At 52.8% G+C, this 18,056-nt stretch overlaps 2 protein-coding genes across 6 annotated transcripts in view; one reads left to right on the plus strand and one right to left on the minus strand.

Moving 5' to 3' along the window:
- Window positions 1-4,701, plus strand: part of SHANK1 (SH3 and multiple ankyrin repeat domains 1) — a 48,110-nt gene extending 43,409 nt beyond the window's left edge. For all 5 annotated transcript variants that reach the window (XM_067018753.1, XM_067018752.1, XM_067018756.1 and 2 more), the window contains one exon: window positions 1,330-4,701. In XM_067018753.1, coding sequence (XP_066874854.1) covers window positions 1,330-2,047 — 718 coding nt within the window. In that variant the 3' untranslated portion in view covers window positions 2,048-4,701. The remainder of the gene's footprint in view (window positions 1-1,329) is intronic.
- A 113-nt stretch (window positions 4,702-4,814) lies between these two features.
- Window positions 4,815-14,171, minus strand: C18H19orf81 (chromosome 18 C19orf81 homolog). Its single transcript, XM_059044290.2, has 6 exons — window positions 14,102-14,171; window positions 13,476-13,528; window positions 7,435-7,507; window positions 7,209-7,329; window positions 5,877-6,016; window positions 4,815-5,010 (listed from the first exon to the last, which is right to left on the minus strand). Exons 1-6 carry the CDS (start codon window positions 14,158-14,160, stop codon window positions 4,815-4,817), a joined length of 642 nt encoding a protein of 213 aa, XP_058900273.2. The 5' UTR covers window positions 14,161-14,171.
- Between the last annotated feature and the right edge of the window lie 3,885 nt (window positions 14,172-18,056).

Below are 18,056 nucleotides of genomic sequence, written 5' to 3' on the forward strand. Positions count from 1 at the left end.
GCAGCTAGCGAGTTGGAACTGCCACAGAGTCCAAGCTCATTCAAGACCTTCTAATCTTAGGGAAAGTATAGTCACGTTCCTGATTCAGACACACAGAGCGAGTGGGGAGAGGTTTTTTTTAATCCTCTTGTTCTTCTGCAGAGCTCACTCTTAATTCTTCTCGAGGGTTTGATATCCACATGGTGATATTCTGAGGTGGTTTTTGAGGTCTTTGAGATCTTAAGGCATCTCACCGATGATTCTGAAAGTCTTCTGGGGAGAGGAAAGGACGCTTAATTTAGTTAACAGATCCACCAATAATTGATTTGCCATCTGTTCTGTACCGGGTGCCCTTCAGGGTGAGAGGGGCCCCACAATGGACAAAACAAGCAAAGCATTTCCCTCATAGGCCTCACATAGGCCTAATGAGGCAGCGGTGGGGGCCAGGCAATAAACAAAATCGTTGTCATCATCCTAGGGAAAAAAATGCAATAACGCGATGGTTAGAGAAAGTCTCTCAAATAACAGGCGAGCTGAGCAGAGACTGGAGGAGGGACGGAAGAAATCGTTTGGCTCCCTGGGGGAAGAGAGAGCTAAGCAGAGGGAGCTGTTCAAAGGCCCTGAGGCAGGGACTGTTCTGGAGGGAGCTAAAGGGATGAGGGGAACCTTTTCCTCCCCTTGTTTCTTCTCCCTTTCATCTCCCTCCTCACCTCTCTCTCTCTCTCTCTCTCTCTCTCTGTCCCCTGTCCCCTTCCATCTCTCTCCCTTGAATGCTCATCCTCTTTTTGTTCCTCTCTCACTGTCTCCCTGTCTTCCACTCTGCTGTGACTGGCCATACCCGGAAAGGCAGTATAGGGTAGTGGTTAAGAGCTCAGACCTCGGTGCCATATAACCGGGCTCTGCCACTTCCTGGCTGTGTGTCCTTAGGCAAGTTACTTAACCTCTCTGTGCTGCTGATAATAATAGTAACCTGCATCAGGGCTGTCACGGGGATTCCATTGAGATGGCGATACGTAAAAGCACTTAGAACAATGCCTGGCACACGTGAGCATCAGTAAGTGGTGGTGATTATTATTATTATCACTTAATGTCTCTTTTTCTTTCATCTCTCTTGACTGTCACCCTCTCCCTGTCCTCTCATTTTTCTCTCCCTTCATTTTCTGTCCTGACATCCATCTTACCCCCTCGCTTGCTCCTTCGATCTCTCCCCATCTCTCTCCTCCAACTCTCTACCCCTGCCCCTTGTCTCTCTTCCTCTCCCTATATCTTGACCTCTGCCTCTTTCTCACCCGCCTTTGCACCGCCCCCCCCACCCTTCCCCCCCACCCCTGCCCCGTTGTCACATTCCAGACTCTCTGAAGACTCCCAGCCCTCGCTTCTCTCCAAACCTGTCAGCAGCCTGTTTCAGAACTGGTCCAAAGCACCTCTGCCGCCACTCCCCACAGGAGCCGGGGGCTCCGCTTCAGCCGCCGCAGCCCCGGGGGCCACCTCGCCGTCGGCCTCCTCCTCCTCCACGTCCGCCCGCCACCTCCAGGGCGTGGAGTTCGAGATGCGGCCACCTTTGCTCCGCCGGGCCCCTAGCCCGTCGCTGCTGCCCGCCTCGGAGCACAAGGTCAGCCCTGCGCCCCGGCCCTCCTCCCTACCCATCCTGCCTTCTGGACCCCTCTACCCGGGCCTCTTTGACATTCGCGGCTCCCCCACCGGAGGGGCAGGAGGCTCGGCTGACCCCTTCGCCCCTGTCTTCGTGCCACCGCACCCCGGGATGTCCGGGGGTCTCGGTGGAGCCTTGTCAGGGGCCTCCCGCTCCCTCTCACCGACCCGCCTGCTTTCCCTGCCCCCGGACAAGCCATTCAGCGCTAAACCTCTGGGGTTCTGGACCAAGTTCGACGTGGCTGATTGGCTTGAGTGGCTGGGCTTGGCTGAGCACCGAGCCCGGTTCCTGGACCACGAGATCGACGGCTCCCACCTGCCCGCCTTGACCAAGGAGGACTACGTCGATCTGGGGGTGACCAGAGTGGGCCACCGCATGAACATCGACCGGGCTCTCAAATTTTTCCTGGAGAGGTGATGGCTGGCCCGGACGGACCAGCCCGTCCACGGAACCCTTGAGCCTGCTGGCCTCTTGACCTCTGAACCCTGACCTTCATTCTCCCCCCCCAACCCGGGCCAGGGACTCTGCTAAAACTGCACCCTGACTCTTGTCTCCCAAGGCCGGAGGTCACCAGGTGGCCTGATCTGGCCAGACATTGGCACCTCACAGGAGGGGGCAGCTGACACAAGACTGTGTGTGTGTGTGTGAAGCGGGGAGTGGGGGGGGTGGGGGGAAGGAAGAAATCACAGAGGGGGATGAAGAAGGAGGGAAGGGTCGATTCCGGGGAGGAGGGGACAGACAGAGCCATAGAGGGTCAGCCCTGAGCCTGACCGGCCGGGGGTCGTCCCCCAGGCCGCAGGGGAAGGCGATGCCCTCAGATTCCACCACCTGCCACCCTCTAACAACCCTCCGCTCCCCCCCGTCTCCAGGCCCCTCGGCTCTCCCCACCCTCCCCTCTCCCCGGCACACACAGCAGCCCCCCAGCCTCTCGCACGCGCCTTTGCACGCCGGCTCCCCTCTCTCCCCTCCCCGGGCTACAATTTTGCACAAATTCGCCCTCTCGCTGTCTTGCACACCGCGCCTTCGCTTCCGGCTTGTGAGGCCCCCCCCCCCCCCGCTCTCCAGCTCGCGTTCAGTTTCCCTGGCACACCATGCGTCTCTGTGCCCACGCTCCGCACCCCCTGCCCTCTCAGACTCTTGCTTGTGCACGCTTCCTCCGGGGCGCCCTCCCTTCCACCCCTCACTCCCGGAAAATCTCTGGGCCCTTGCTGCAGACACACTTGGGACACCCTTCCCCTCACCTTCTCGCAGACTGTGCGCCTCTCCCGACACGCTCACCTCCATTCTCTTGAAGCACTTTCCCCTCTTATTCTTGCACACACACACACCCCGCATTCTCACTCGATTCACCCCCCCCCACAGGGACACTGACGCCCCTCCTTGCCCCTCCCCCTCTCCCACTGTTGCTTGCACCCGTGCCTCCCAGGAACCGAATCTCTCGCAAGTGCTCGTGCCTCTCCGCTTGGCCAGGCTCCCGACTCCCTTGCACCTGTCTTTCCCAAATCCTTGTCCGTCTCCATTGTCAGCTCGCTCTCGCGCACTCATGCTCCCCAGTTCTCCCACTGCTCTCCTGAAACTTTCTTCTCTTCCTTAAACAATGTTCCTGCCTTCCGCGGCCCCGCTTGCACACTCATTCTTGAATTTCTACTTGTTCTTGTCAGCTCCTGGGTGACTTTTTCCATCTCCCTTGGGGAACTCTACTACCTCTTTCTTTTTGCACGCTCATCTCATTGCACACGCGCTCCTGGGTTGTATTGTTGTTTCTTTTCCTGGCACTTTTTCTCTTTTTTTGGTCCCGGAAGACCACCTCTTCCGGTCATTCACACTCTGCCTATTTTCTTAGCTCTTTACGCTCTTCTTCTCCTTCTGGCAAGAGAAGACCCTACGCACACTCACTTCTCGCCCACTTTGCTTCCATTCTTCCTCCTCTCCCTGCCCAGCCCGGGCTTGGCCCTCTCACCTCCTCCCTCCTCTCTCTCTCCCCAGCCTTCCGGTCCATCCATTTTGCACGAAGACACCGCTCCCTCATCTCCTAACCTTTCCGTCTCTTCAAGAAACTCCTCCCTCCAGCATGGCTGTTCCTTCCTGCACGCCTCCCCCTCCCTTTATTCCTGGGGCTTGGGAATTTTAAGCCACCCCTTCCCCTGGAAAACCTCCTCCCCTACTGTGGGCAAAGGGGGGAGGGCATCGCCCTCAGGTCCCCCCCCCCCATGTTCAGCTGCCAAAGAAGAGAGCTCCCCCTCCTTCCCCCAATCCCATTCCCACTCTGCTGCCCTCTACCACCGAGGCGGGGGCGCTCCGTCCATGGGGGGAGGGTGCTTGCAGCCCTCTCCCCTCACCACGTCAGGGATCTGCGGGGAACCTTGTGGGAGGGTCGTGGGAGGGGGGAGGGGTGGCGAGGAGGGGGGCGGAGGTCGCGCTGGGCCCCTACCCGCCCCCTCCCCCTTGTCCGCAGGATGCCCCCCGTCCGCAGGGGGGCCTGCGCGGCGCCCGTCTATCAAGGGCTTGTTCATTCTGGATGGGTGCCGCGGGGTTGGGGAGGGTATAGGGGGTGGGGAGGGGGAGGGGAGGTTGGGGTGGGGAGGGGGAAGGGACTGGATGGGGGACAGCGCGGGGCGAAGAGAAGAGACAAAGCAAAAAGAGGAACGATAACAAAGGAAAATACAAAAAAAAAAAAAAAAAAAAAAAACCTAGAACACACACAAAAAATCCAGAAAAAAACCTGAAATAAAAGCCCGAGAATTGTCTTCCAAGGGGGGTGGGAGGAGGAAGAGGAGGGGGGCGGATGAGGACGTCTGGTTCTCGCTGGGACAAGGATCGCACGCGTTCAAAGCCCCGGCGCCCGGGTCTTCCCTCTCGGGCCTCAGAGTTCATCCCTCAAGGGATTGGGACCCAGGCGTCCATTTCCAGGGACTGGGGGAATATTAGGGAGGCGGGATTATATCATGGGGGTTCGTCCCTACCCCCTATCACCTCCCACCCCCTGACTCCCCACCAAGATTTTGCAGAGAGAAATGGCTTTTGTACCAGGTCATTCTTTATAATTAAACTCACAGTATCCACCCCCTCGAGCTGGCCCCGCCTCCTTCCTGGGAAGGCAACGCCCCTTTCCTTCGGGATTCCGGGTGGGTCGTCCGCGCCCGCTGGGCGGTGCGCAGGCGCAGCCGGGGCCCGCCCCCAAACGTCAATCTTCCTCGGTCGGCTCCGCCCCCAGAGCCTCGAGCATGCGCCTTCGGACCAGGGAGCGGCGCAGGTGCAGGCGGTAATCGCCCAGCAGCAGTTCGTCGTGGCGCACGAGAGGGTGCTGGAGCCCGCGGAGGCGGAGCCCCGAGCGCAGTAGGCGCGAGCGAGCCTGGAGGTCCGTGACCGTGATAAGCCACCTGCAAGGGGGCAAGGCCAAGAGGAGAGGGGCGGGCCCGAGGCGGAAGGGGAATCGCTGGCTTTGATTGTCCCAGAGTCCCTGCCTAGTCCCTGTTCGTTTACCAACTCCAGTCCCTCAACCCGTCACTACATCCTTAAACTCTCCAACCCTGCACTCTCGCCAAGGTCAATCTATACTTCGACCCTCACCTGGGTCAGTCTAGGTCCCGTCTTCTCTCTCAGCCTGGCTCTGTCGAGACTCCATCTTTTTAAACCGCCGCTCCAGGGCCCTATCCTCATCCAACAACTCCAGGTCCCGCCCCTTCAGTGTGGCTTTCAGGCCCGGCCCCGACCCCAACTAGACTCTCCAGGCCCACCCGATCACTCTGGCCCCGCCCCTGCAAAGTGCTCAGTCCCGGCCACGCTCCCGCTCCGAGCTGTTTCCCGTGCTCCGACCACACACCTCGGTCTTGCGCGTCCGCGTCACCACCTGGGTCACTGAAAGTCCGGTTCCCCACTCCAAATCCCACCTTCTTTTCCGGTCTCACCTGTGTCTGCCCCTTCACTGCGCTCACTCTCGCCTTAGCCCCTTCTCGGCTCTCACTCTCAGCGGGGTCTGGATCCTTATACCAACCACGCCATTCTCCGGGCGCTCTGGCCCCGCCCCCTCACTGCCCTCACTTCTCCGCCCCGCCCCTCACGGAGCTTACTGTTGGCCCACATCTCCTATTAGCCCCCGGCCACGCCCACTCAGAGCCTCCGCCCCGCCCCACCCCTCACCGCCTTCACTTCCCTCCCGGCTCCCCCATCGCGTTCACCGCGGTCCTGCCAGTTGCCGTCCTGACCCTCCCGGTCGCTCCAGGCCCTGCCCCCGCCAGTGGCTCACCGGTCCCGGCGCCCAGCAGTCCCACAGATGACGTTCACGTTCTCAAAGCGGATGCTGGTCACACGCCCGCTCTCCATGGCCCCGGGTAGCTCGGCCTCCAGCGCCTCCAGCACCTCCAGGTGCGTAAGGTCCTCTTCGGGCTGAGGATGTCGGAGAGAGAACCTCAGTCAGTGACACCCGGAGTTCAGTCCGGATGCAGAAGTCCCCACCCGAGACCCCACCTGCAGAACCTGCCAGAGCGGGGAGGATAGGAATCTTTCAGGTAGAAAGGCATCTACTGCCATTCTAGGTCATTCTCCAAAAAAAAAAAAATCAGTCCTCACCAAACCGATTTGCCAAAAGTCAATGAACAGTTGACTGAATGATTCACCAATCTGGCCAACTTTGCCAATCTACTGAAAACTTTTCCAGCAACCTGCGTTGGATGGCGAGATTTTGGCAGCCCTTGAAGATTTCCTCAAGGATTTAAGCCGTAAATTTTTCCTTTTTTAGTCATATTAGCATTTTAAGAACTATTCAGTTCTCAGAAAATAAGGATCGTAGGAGGATTTGACATCTTGTCAATCTATTTTACATTCAGAAACATATATTGATCATTAACCACGTCTTCAGTCTGAGATTACCACGTCGAAGGGGATACATATGTCATGACATATAAAATTGCTGAGAAACCACAGTGAAATCATGAAATTGGTCACCTCCAGGAAGGCAAACCTTGGATGTGTATGTTGGGGTGTGTGTGTGTGTGTGTGTGTGTGTGTGTGTGTGATGTTCAAAAACACAAAGAAGAGGAGCAGTAGGATGGAGATTGGTTCCATAAACAAGAACAGCAATCCCTGTGTTGAGGTCAAGTCACACAGGTCAGCTGAGGGAACACTTCCGAGGCTTGTGCCTGGCAAGCCTTGTTTTAATTCTCAAATGGGTGAGACCTTAATAGATACCTCCTCGGAGGCAGGAATGCCCAAAGGAGCCATACACCGAATAACCATGTCACTGACTCTGTCAAAAAACGGGCTTTTTGAAATGCATTTTTGCGATATCTGTCAATTTTACAGAATTTCATAATAGGTGGATTAGCGGGACTCCCTCTGTCCTCAGTGTCCCCTCTCTCTGCCTCTCGGTCTCCCCTCTGGGATCAGCAGTGACAAATTTGATGACGAACCCTTTGACAAATTCGCAATCAATTTTCAGCCACTTATCCTGGTGCCAAGCCCACAGCTGATACGCTGCAGAGCCTGGATTCAAACGCTGTCCACCTCCCTTCTGAGCCTGTGTCCTTCCCACCGTGCCACCAGGGACCTGGGATCATGGGGGTGGGGGGGGGACACTCACTGAGGTCTCCATGCACAGACAGAGGGGCTGGGCAGCAGGTGGCATGGGGAACTTGCGGATGCATGGGAGCTCTCGGTCCAGCGCCTCATATTCTGCAATGACCTGGCGCAGGTACCGCTTCCTGGGAAGAGAGCCGGCAGACAGGGACCTCCCAGGGTCAGGGGTCCATATGCCATCGCACTCAGAGGGGCTGAGATCAGGAATCATGGGGCCAGGGACCACTCACGAGGATTTGACAGGTCTGCCCAGGCTCCGAGCCTGCGTCTCCTCTAGGGTCTCTAGGTCTACAAGAAGTGCTCCTGCGGATGGAAAACCCGGTATCAGCTGCCTTGAGCACTCCTCGCACATCATTCCACTTAAATAGCATCACCGAATGACTGTCCGTGCCACCCCCAGGAAAGCTCTGATGCCAGTTATTAAGCTGTTGTCTCTCAGCCCCAAACTCCAACCTACACCACCCAGCTGTCCGATACCCCAGGGCTGGGACTCTACCAAGCCCATCTCCACTCGGACAGTTGGGGTCCTGTTAGGCTCTGCCTAAAGGGGGTGCTAGCCGGAGACTGCACGGCAGGAGGAAAAGGAAGGGACTTGCTCCTTTTGGCTTCCTATTCCAATCACCCCAGCCTAGCTTTTTCACTGCAGCAGCATTTGAATCCGGTTTATGGTTTTTCCAACACTCTAAGAACTGACCTCCTGATTGGAACTTGACTCATGACAGCTCTCAAATCTGGGCTCTTCTACACAAGCCCTCCATCAACTAATTGGTCTCTTTTACGGCCAACTGCTAGTTGTCCCACATAATCCATTTCCCCTTCCTCTACAATCCTAGAGTTTTTATCCAGCTGGAAACAACAGTTCCCAGCCTCCCTTGCAGCTAGGTGTGGCCACATGACCAAGCTCTCGCCAACACCGTTGGCAGAAGTGAGGGGTGCAACTTTGGAATCGTTTGCTTAAGAGAAGTTTTCTTGGCTTAGACTCAGTGCCCCTTCCCTTGGACTGGAATGTGGATGTAGCAATAAGCCAGCTTTATTCTTGCTGGAGATGATGGAGTGCCGTGGACCCCAGTATTCTCGTGGGGCTGAGATATCCCACCCATCCAGACCACCTACCTCCCCTTACACGAGACAGAAACCAACTGTTTTCTTAACGCCACTGAGTTTGAGGGTCTCTTTGTTACAGCAGCTGAAAAAAGCAGAAAGCAACCCCTGACGGCCAGGAGCTGGCCTGGCACTCCCAGAGAGACCCTGGTGACCTCCCTTTGGACATAAGGAATTTCACAGAACACCAACAGCAGCCAAGGTCACTCTGTGACCGTGATGGACCAAGATAAAATGAAGACCCCTCTGGAGTCATGTCTCAACACAACACAACCTCGATGCTGCCCAAACCACAAAACTGACCAAATATCCCCCTCTGGGCTCAGAGCTGAGGCTGCTTTTTTCCCAGCCAGCGTTAGTGCCATTCTGATTGCTCTCATGTCATGGACTTGCCTCTGCTTCCTGCCAGCATCCGATCCAGAGCAAAGCCTGCTTTCCTGGTTCCTCCCCAAGTCACCTAACTCAGCCCAGGTCTCTAAAAACCTCTTACTCAGACATTGATGTGCCACTATCTCCCTCATTCGGTAAACTCCGTGCCGGTAAATGTCCTCTCTCTCTCTCCGCAGCTTCCGGTTTGCGTGGTCTCAGTAACTCTCACCCCGACCAATTTTATGCTACCCATGGTTTCACAACCAGCTTGCAAAATTCACCACTCGGCTCTTGTGAGCGGGGGCGGCGGGGGGGGGGACAGGCTGTCTCCAGCGCAGGGCTCTGTCCCAGCTACGCTCATAGAGGTCTTTGGCTTCAGCACAACACAGCTCGGCTTGTCCTACAGCAAAGCCCCCGACTCTGGTCCCTCTTCTTCCACCTCCCATCTGTTTTGGCAGGGCAGCTAGGGTGACCTTTTCCCCTCAGCACCACCGGAGGCTTCCTCTTGCCTTCAGGATGCAGTTCTCCCTGTGACGGGGACTCATTCCTCAATGTGTGATCTGGGGAGCATTTCAGGGTCCACCCCAGACCTGTTGGGTGAGAGTCTGCATTGTAGCAAGATCCCCTTTGAGAAGCACCCGCCCTGCGTGTGGTCACTCTGATGACCTCTCTGATCGTTCTTCTCCAGCCATACTGGCCTCCCTTTCATGTCTCCAACATAGTAATCTCCTTCTCAAATCTGTCCACTTCACAATAATAATAACTACGTGTTTACAGCCCCCTTTAAAAAGCCAAGCACCTTTTAAAGTGTTTTCCACTGAATCTTCAAAACAGCCTTCTGAGATAGTGTAGTTTAACAAATGATGAAACGGAAGCGCAGAGAACTTAAGTGACTTGCCCAAGGTCACACAGGCCAAGTGAGAGAATCAGGATAAAAATCTAGGCACTGGATCCAGAATCTGTGTTCTCAATCCCCCAGTCTGCTGCTTCTCACCCCACTATTGTCTAGACAACAGCTTCCTAACTTCTCAATATATCTCTCTCTCTCCCTCTTCATTCACCCCATCAGAAGCATTTTGAAATGTAGATCTGACCACGTAGCCGTCTCCATTTCCTCAAAACCCTCCCAGGACTTCTCATTGTCATTGGGATAAATTAAGACCAAGATCACACACGACCAGACCCTGCTGATGTCTTAAGCCTGATCAGACACTATCGTCCTCTTCACTTGCTGCATTCCAGAAACATTGCCCTTGTGTGACTTGAACTCTCCATGCTCCCTCCTGCCACAGGACCTTGGTACACGCTGTGACTCCACGTGGAACTCTCTTCCCCCTCACTTAGCTCATCAAGTCTCCCTAAGTGTGTGAACAGTTCCTGTCATGAACTCATGACACCAGGTATTTGCTCTCATCACGGTTGCAATTTTACATTTACTTCTATGAGTCTCTAATTATAATGTGAGCAACATGAGGTCAGGGACTTGTCTTTTGCGCTTGGCATCTAGCAAAGCGCCAGGCACCTAGTTGTAAGTATTTATTGAAGAAAGACTGAAGGAATATAACCATCAAACGCAATATGTCAACTTTGGGTCTTAATTAAACCAACTGTGAAAAATAAAATTTTTAAATAATTAGGGAAATTTAAATATGTACTAGGTATGAGATGATATTCAAGAAAAATTGTGAATTTGTTAGGTGGAATTAATGGCATGATAGGTCTGTTTTCTAAAAATCCTTAGCAGTTAGAAACTCATGCTTAAGTATTTATGGGTGAAAAGGAATTATGTCTGGGATTTTCTTTAAAACAAATTTGTCCTATAGAATGTCCCCCCAGAAAGTGTGTGTGTGTGGGGGGTTGCTTAGATGAAACAAGATTAGCCAAATGTACATTGTCTCTATTTTTGTGTATGTTTGAGATTTTCCATAATAGAAAAAAATCTTTTAAATGTCTATCACAAGTAATTGAGAAATAAAATTATATGCCCTGGAAATGTGTGTGAAATGACTAAAAAACTGACTCTAGCAGCATCAAAGGTGTATGTTTAAAATGTGAATAAAACTGTTTCTCATGAAATGTGGCATTAGAAATAAAGTTTTCTAAATTACAACCGTGATTTTAATATATTTGTTTCAATGTATATGTGTAACTTAGTAAAGGTATACATTTAAAAATAAATATGTATTGAATAATTGAGGAAACACGACACTTTCAAACTTCACCAGGCATCTCCAAGGCCTCCTGTGTGCCTTGGAGAATGCTGCAGACCAAGAGATTAATGAGACCCCAGCCTGCCCTCCAAGAGCTTCCAGTCTGGTGGCGGAAGTGTTCACTGTAAAGGGCAATGCTTGCTACGATGGACGTGTCACGAGGTGGAGAGGAAGCCCAGTCTGGGGGCAATCCGAGAAGGCTCCTTAGAGGAGGTTATGTCTACAGCAAGACCTAAGGGATAGGTGTGGGATAGGGAGGATGGGAGGGAGGCTCAAGAGGGAGGGGATATGGGGACATATGTATGCATATGGCTGATTCACTTTGACGTACAACAGACACTAACACAGTATTGTGAAGCAATTATACTCCAATAAAGGTCTATTTTTTAAAAATAGTGAAAAATAAAAAGACGTAAGGGATAAAGGAGGAGTTTGCCAAATAAAGAAATGGCAGAGAAAGGGATGTTTTATGCAGAGGGACCACGGGGTGGGGGCGGGGGTGGGTGCTAAGGTCTTTAAGCAAAAGAGAATATTCCCAGAATTCTCTTCAGGTCCAAGGCTAAGGAGTGCTTATTGCAATTGTAGGTTATGAATTATTTGTGAGATGGTGTGTTTCTTGTCTGTCCTCCTTGCATGAGAACCAGCTGGGTCATTTCATTTATTATTATAGGCAAAACACTTGGGACCCATAGGCTTTCTAATGGCCTAAGCCAAAGTTTGCAAACTGACAAGCTAAAAATGTTATTGATTCCAAAACACCACAAAGAAAACGGCAAAACTGAAATGAACAAATATCGATCTGCAAAACGAGCCAACTGGTCAACTCAATTTCACTCATCTTTTCTGGAGCTACACATACAAGTATACTTATCAGATGGGTGCCTCAGTCTAGGTTAGAGATGATGTGGGGTGGGGCGTCTCCAAATGAGAGAGGTCTTCAAAGACACTAAACGAGACCTGAGGACAGAGAAACTGTCTGTTTTGCCACTAGAGCATTTGCTATGCCTAGCCTAGCACCTGGCACAGAAGAGATGCTTGTAGCCGACACCTAGAAAGGAGACCCCCTCAGCCATTCCCATCCTGCTTCCTCCATTTGAGGAGTGTCCATTCCCCACTCATGCAGCCAGGTAAGCCTCCCCAAGCCCCGGAATCCTCAGGGGTATCCCAGCCAGTGTAAACCAACGCCTTCTGACCCTTACTGCTCATCACAGTTACCTGGCAAGCATCCAAAAACTATAGTTGCTAGGTCCCCCAGCGCTAGAGACTCTGGTTAATTGGGACCTGAAGTAGGATTAGGTATAGGTTTTTTAAAAAAGTTTCTCCCACCTGATGCATAGCCCCACTGACTAAAATAATCATGATAATCTCGTTCCTTTTGCCAGGGAGTGAGACAAGAGTGAGTGGATGACTTAGTGCTGGCCAATGAGATGTGAGGAGAGATTACTTGGGGTTCTTAAAGTGAAGACCTCTGGAAGTGATGCCTGAGACGGTGGCAGCCATTTTGTAGCCATGAGGTATGCAAGCTGGTGTGCAAAGGAGATATATCCCAGACCAAAAAGCAGGGACATAGAAACTGGCTTCTCAGTGACATTCACTGAGCTGCTGACCCAACCAAACACAAACCCTAATCCACCTCTGGGCTTCTTTTTGAGTGAGAGAATGACTTTCCTATTTTTATACTGCATTAGGTCCAATTTTCTATTACCTGCTAGCCAAATGAATCCTCACCAAGACATTACTTGAGAAATGTTGAATGAGTGAATGAATGAATGAGCTGTGCTAAAGTCGAGTGGAAGTCGGGAACCCTGGAAGATGAGCCTGTCAGCTAGTGTCGGGCCACACGGGGCCTCAAACACCAGCTTGAGGGGCTAAGACTCTATCCTGGGAGTGCAGGGCCACATGGGAGAGCTGTGAGCAAGAGAGAGACAGGGTTAGTGCTGGGTGTCAGAAAGGCTCCTCTGGAGCTATGTGGGGAATGGGCTGGAAGGGAGAAACTGGAGACCAGGGAGTTAGGTGGAGAAAGGGTCCAATGGAAGAGGACAAGACCTGAGCTGGGGCTGTGGGGAAAGAGAAGTAGGGACAGGGCAGAGAGAGGAAGCAGGAAGATGGGGCTGGGACTGATGGCTGTGGAGGTAATGCAAGTGGGGGAACAATGCCTGGGGTCTAGACTGGGTTGGCAGTAGCACCATTCAAACATGGGAAGCAGGGAGGAGGAGTGGCTTTGGGAGAAGATGCTGAGGTCAGTGTGGGAGACAAGGAGAGTGTGAGGGACCAGGGCAGGGAGTCTACGGGGGAGAATGGCCTCAGAAGAGTTGTTGCGGCCCCAGAGATTCATGGGAAATGTAGTTCTGGGTCCAGAACATGGGTCAGGGAGCTGAAAAGCCTCATGGGAAATGTAGTTTGAGGTCTAAAAGGTACTGCTCAGGAATCTGGTAGACATAAGAATCTGGGGTAGCTCTTTCTTTGGAAGGCCAGTGACTCACTTAAGGTCACACTGAAAGCCAGGGCTGTGACACAATGCTCATAGGAAGGACCCCACCCGCCCAACCTCACACTTGGATACAAACACGCAAACAGACGCGGCTCAGTACCTGCCTCCCCGTGCATGCTGGGGTTGCACAGGGGATCCACCTCGTGTTGCATCCTGAGAAGGTGGGTAGGGGTTGTCTCAGGAGGACGCGGAGAAGAGCTCGGACTGGGTCACCCACCCCAGCTCCTTCTCCCCGCTGCTGCTTCCTGCTTCTTGTCTTTGAAGCCCCCCCGGGGGGGGGGGGAATATGGAAGGCTGAGACCACATGGAAATCCAGTTTCCCTTAACCTCTGGGACTCCCTGTGTACCCCAATTATTTCTTTCCCACTTTCCTGCCTGCGCCTCAATGTCTCCCAGTCTCCTCGAGTTTCTTCCCCCCCCCCTCTCCCTCTCTCTCGAACTCTCTTCCTCATCCACTCCCCATCTCTCTGCCCCACTCCCTCCCTCCCTCTCTCCCCATCTCTTTATCCTGATTTATCCTCTTCTCACTCCCCGTCTCTCCTCCACCCTTTCCCTTGATTTCTCTGCCCTCTTTCTCCCCACATCTCTCCCCTTCCCCTGTTCCATCTCCCCAGTCTACTCCATCAGTTTCCCCAACATCTCCCCAGCACCCCCCACCCCGTCCCTCTCTCTCTCCGTAGTTTTCTGCCTCTCTCTAACCCTATCACCCCCTCTCTGTCTGCCTACCTCTCTCCCCATCTCTCCCAGTCTCCTTTTGCCCTCTCTCCCCGTCTCTCTTCTCTCATGGCTGCCTCCGCCGGGCTCCGTGGCTTCCCTCCCTGTGTCACATCCCTTTTCTGTTCCCACTTGCCCTCCACTTGTCCCCGTTTCACACAGGAACGGGTTAGGTACGGGTGAGATTCAAACAGAAACTGGGTTCTATATGGGGGAGGGAAGATGAGCGGGGGGCCTGGTTGCCATGGTACCTCCCGTGAATGGGGGAGGGGCTGCGGACTCCTGACCCCACGGGCAGGAGTGAAGGAGTTTAGCCACAGAGGTGCCCACTGGCCATCCCTTCTTTGTGTCTGCAGAGCTCTCAGCAGGAACCATGCGAGAGGAGCGCAGACTTTTTCAGTTATTTTGTCTACCTTCCCAGTCTGTCTCTGTTACCTGTATCTCTAGTCTTCTCTCGAATTCATCTGGTCTCCGCCTTAACTGTCAATTATTCCTGCCTGATAAACATTGATTCTCCGCTTGTTAGACAGTAGCACCTTGATTTTCTGAGTCATTTGTTCGGGGATGAGCTTAAAAATCAACGTAGGATACAGATTCAGCCCTTGGACTTTGGTCGGACCTGTTACAAAAGAGGATCTTTCTTTTTCCGGTGAGGTTGCCAGGCTGGCCGGAGCCTAGGTTGGAGCCGCTGGGGACCATCACAACGCCAGATGGGGAGAGAGCCTGCCTGAAAGCAAAGACGACACAAGGAAAGCAGAAACCAAAGATGCAGACAGATTCCTGACGATGACTGAGGACACCTAGATCTAGCTGTCCCTCAAGCCCTCATCCACCCAATTAATTCGCTCTTATGCTCAGGTTATTTGCGTTTCTGTCATCGGCAATTGCAACAGTCCAGACTTAAGTGGACTAACTTCCAGACCCAGTTCCTCTGTGGCCCTGACTCCCTGTCGGCATACTTATGTCTTTCTCTCTCTCGTCAGGCTGCCCTTCACTTCCAGTGGCCAAGTCCATCCCCACAGGACAGGAGACATCTTTCATTCTCATGATCGCAGGCACACCTGGCCCCTATGGCCCCTCAGTCTCCAAACTCCATCCCTTCTGCCTCTTGACTCTGCTTTCTTCTCTTCATTCCCACAGCCCGACACCCACTCAGGTTTCAAGGTCTTCTGCTTCCTGGACCCTCGCCCCAGCCTCCTTCTTGCCCTCACATCCTCCGGTCTCTCCCCCCTCATTCCCCTCCCACAAGGTTTCAGAGGGGTGTTTCTGCACTTGGAGATGACCCTGCCCCTCCCCTGCTCTCAGCCCTCCCATGGCTCCGAGCAGCATGATCTGGTCCCAGCTTCCTCTCTCACCTCATACCTTCAAACATTCTTCAGTCACCTTTTATTAATTACTTTACTTAATTAATCCCTCCCACCCCTCACTCCTGTCTCCACTCTCCACAGGCTGCCTTCTGCCCTTTTCCTGGTGCCCAGACACCCTCATCCTTTCATAAGAAGCTCACGTGCCCCCTCCTCCAGGAAGCCTTCTCTGACTCCTCCTCCTACCAGTTGTGTTTTCTGTCTCCGTACTCTGAACGTTCTTTATCTGCTCTTTTTTTTTTTTTTTTTTCCAGACCTCTGAACACTGTGAACTCTGCCTGTCGTGCTCAGGAATTTGGGTCTGTGTCTGCCTCCCCCTCCAGACCAAGGGCCCCTGACTCATCTGTGGCTCTCCAGCATCAGGGAAGTGCGGGACATGTATGATGAATGAATAAACAAGTGGTGATTTCCCTCTCTCGCTGTGACTCACACTCAGTACCCCCTAAGCCCACTGCCCTGTGTCTCTTGGTCTGCATGAGGTAACATAGGATGAAGAAGAGAATATGGACCCTGGAGTCAAACAGGCTAGCATCAAACGCCATGCCCAGGCTGTGCAAACTTGGGCAAATGTCTTTCCCTCTCTGAGCCTTGGTTTCCTCATCTCTTACCAATAACGCTGCCTTGAAGGGCTAATGGTGCTTAAATAAAGCAAGATAGAGCAAAGACCCCGCATGTGAGCCAGGTACACAGGAGGCACTCAGTTGAAGGTTGCTCCCTTTCCTGAGTTCTTTGTCTCTGTGACCAGCTTTAGCTGCCTCTTCTGGACCTCTCTCTTCTTCCTTCTTTGGGTGTCTTTGTCTCTCTCTCTCTCTCTCTCTCTCTCTCTCTCTCTCTCTCTGCATCTGTGTGTGTGTATGTGTGTGTGTGTGTGCATCTGCCTCGCTCTCTCTTTTTCCCTCTGGTGTCTTGGTCCTTTAAGTTCCCATCTCTCTGCGTCTCCATTATTTTTCTCCCTCTCTCTACCTGTCTCTGGAACCCTTCCTCACCTCTCTGTATGTCTGAATTTGAATTTCTATATCACGTGCCTCTGACTTTCTTTGTCTCTCATTCTCTGTGTCTCTATACCTTTCTGCATGTCTCTATCTCTGTCTCTGTCTGTGTGTGTGTCTCTCTCTCTGTGTCCATCACTTTATTTCGCCATCTCTCTGTTTCTCTGTATCTCTCTACCTCCTTCCGGTCTTTCTGCCTTAGCCCCTCCCACCCCAACTCTCTTGGGTCACCCCTGTCCCACTTGCCTGGCATGCAGCCCGGGACACAAATCCCTGAATCAGCATTTTCCTTCTATTCCAGAAATTATGTCAGCGCCGCAGTGGGGGGCGGGGGGCGGGGCTGGTTGTAGCTCAGGTTAGAGGGTTTGCCTCCCTGCATCCTCAACCACACAGGCCATGGCCAGCTTGGTCTACCTCTGTTCTTGGCGCTTGTTCTCCCAGGGGAGCACCAGGAGAAGAGGTGAATCTGTGTTTACACACAATGTGCGTGTCTCTGGGTGTGTGTCTGCGTTTGTTTGCAGGCACATTTGTGTGTGAATCTGTAGGTACTTTGCAAACTCATCCGTTCACTCCTGCATGGATGCATGCATGCATGCATGCATCCATCCACCCATCCAACTCATACATACATACATACATACACTTCTCTATTTATCCATCCACTTGTTCATTCACTCAACCAACCAATATTTCTCGAGTGCCTACTTTGTGCCAGGCACCATGTCAGGCAGCGGGGACGCAGCAGCAAACAAAAGTGCTACCCCGTGGAGCTTATGTGCTCATCAGTCCTCCTCCATGTGCCAAACTCGCTCCTACCCCAGGCTTTGCACGGACTGTTCCCTCTCCCTGGAGCAGTCCTCTCCCCTCCCCCATCTTCACCTGGCTTATGCCAACTCAAATGTCAGTTGCTCAGAGAAGCCGTCCATTGACCTCCTTCTCAGACACACAGCACCCTGGACTTTCCTTCCTAACATGGATACCCACATGGAGTTATTTAATGACCACCTGTCTCCACCACTAGACCGTGAGCCCTCCCAAGGCTGGGATTTTTGTCTGCTTTGTTCCCAGCCAAATCCTTGGTGCCTAGAACAGTGCCTGGCAGTCAGTAGATGCTCAGTAAGTATCTATCGAATTGGGTGCATGGATTGAATCGAACGAAGGTCTCTGTCTCCTGGTTCCCTGTCCAGTGCCCTGGGCTCTTCCACACCCCTGGTGGTGATGACAGGCAAGGTCCTCAAACTTCCTATATGCAAACAATGTAGTGGCTGAACGCAAGGAGTCTAGAGTCGGACCACATGGCTTTGAATCTCAACTCTGACACCTCCCAGCTGTGTGACCTTCGGCAGGGCACTTCCCCTCTCTGAGCCTCAACCTCCTCACTTGTAAAACGCGGTGATGGAGTCCATGAGCAAATGCATGTAATTACTAATTATGACAACAGTAAACATTAACCATTTTCTCTAAGCATCTCTGGTGAATTTAATTCAATCCTCGAAATAACTTAATGAGGTGGGTTTAAAAAAAAACGGTTACCCTCCCAATAAAAAAAAAATTAGAAAAAAAGAGAGTACCCTCATTTACAGATGGGGAAACTGAGGCACCAAGAATGTAAGT

This window comes from Kogia breviceps, chromosome 18 (assembly GCF_026419965.1).
Source record: "Kogia breviceps isolate mKogBre1 chromosome 18, mKogBre1 haplotype 1, whole genome shotgun sequence".
In the NCBI taxonomy this organism is placed as follows: domain Eukaryota; kingdom Metazoa; phylum Chordata; class Mammalia; order Artiodactyla; family Physeteridae; genus Kogia; species Kogia breviceps.

What these genes read in the sequence shown, in the direction of transcription:
- C18H19orf81 (XM_059044290.2), bottom strand. Translation starts at nt 14,160, where the DNA reads ATGAGAGAAGAGAGACGGGGAGAGAGGGCAAAAGGAGACTGGGAGAGA. An exon ending in TGGGAGAGATGGGGAGAGAG is followed by an intron (nt 13,529 to 14,101) that starts GTAGGCAGACAG and finishes CCACCTTCTCAG; the next exon opens with GATGCAACACGAGGTGGATC. An exon ending in ACTGCTGGGCGCCGGGACCG is followed by an intron (nt 5,011 to 5,876) that starts GTGAGCCACTGG and finishes GCCCCCTTGCAG; the next exon opens with GTGGCTTATCACGGTCACGG.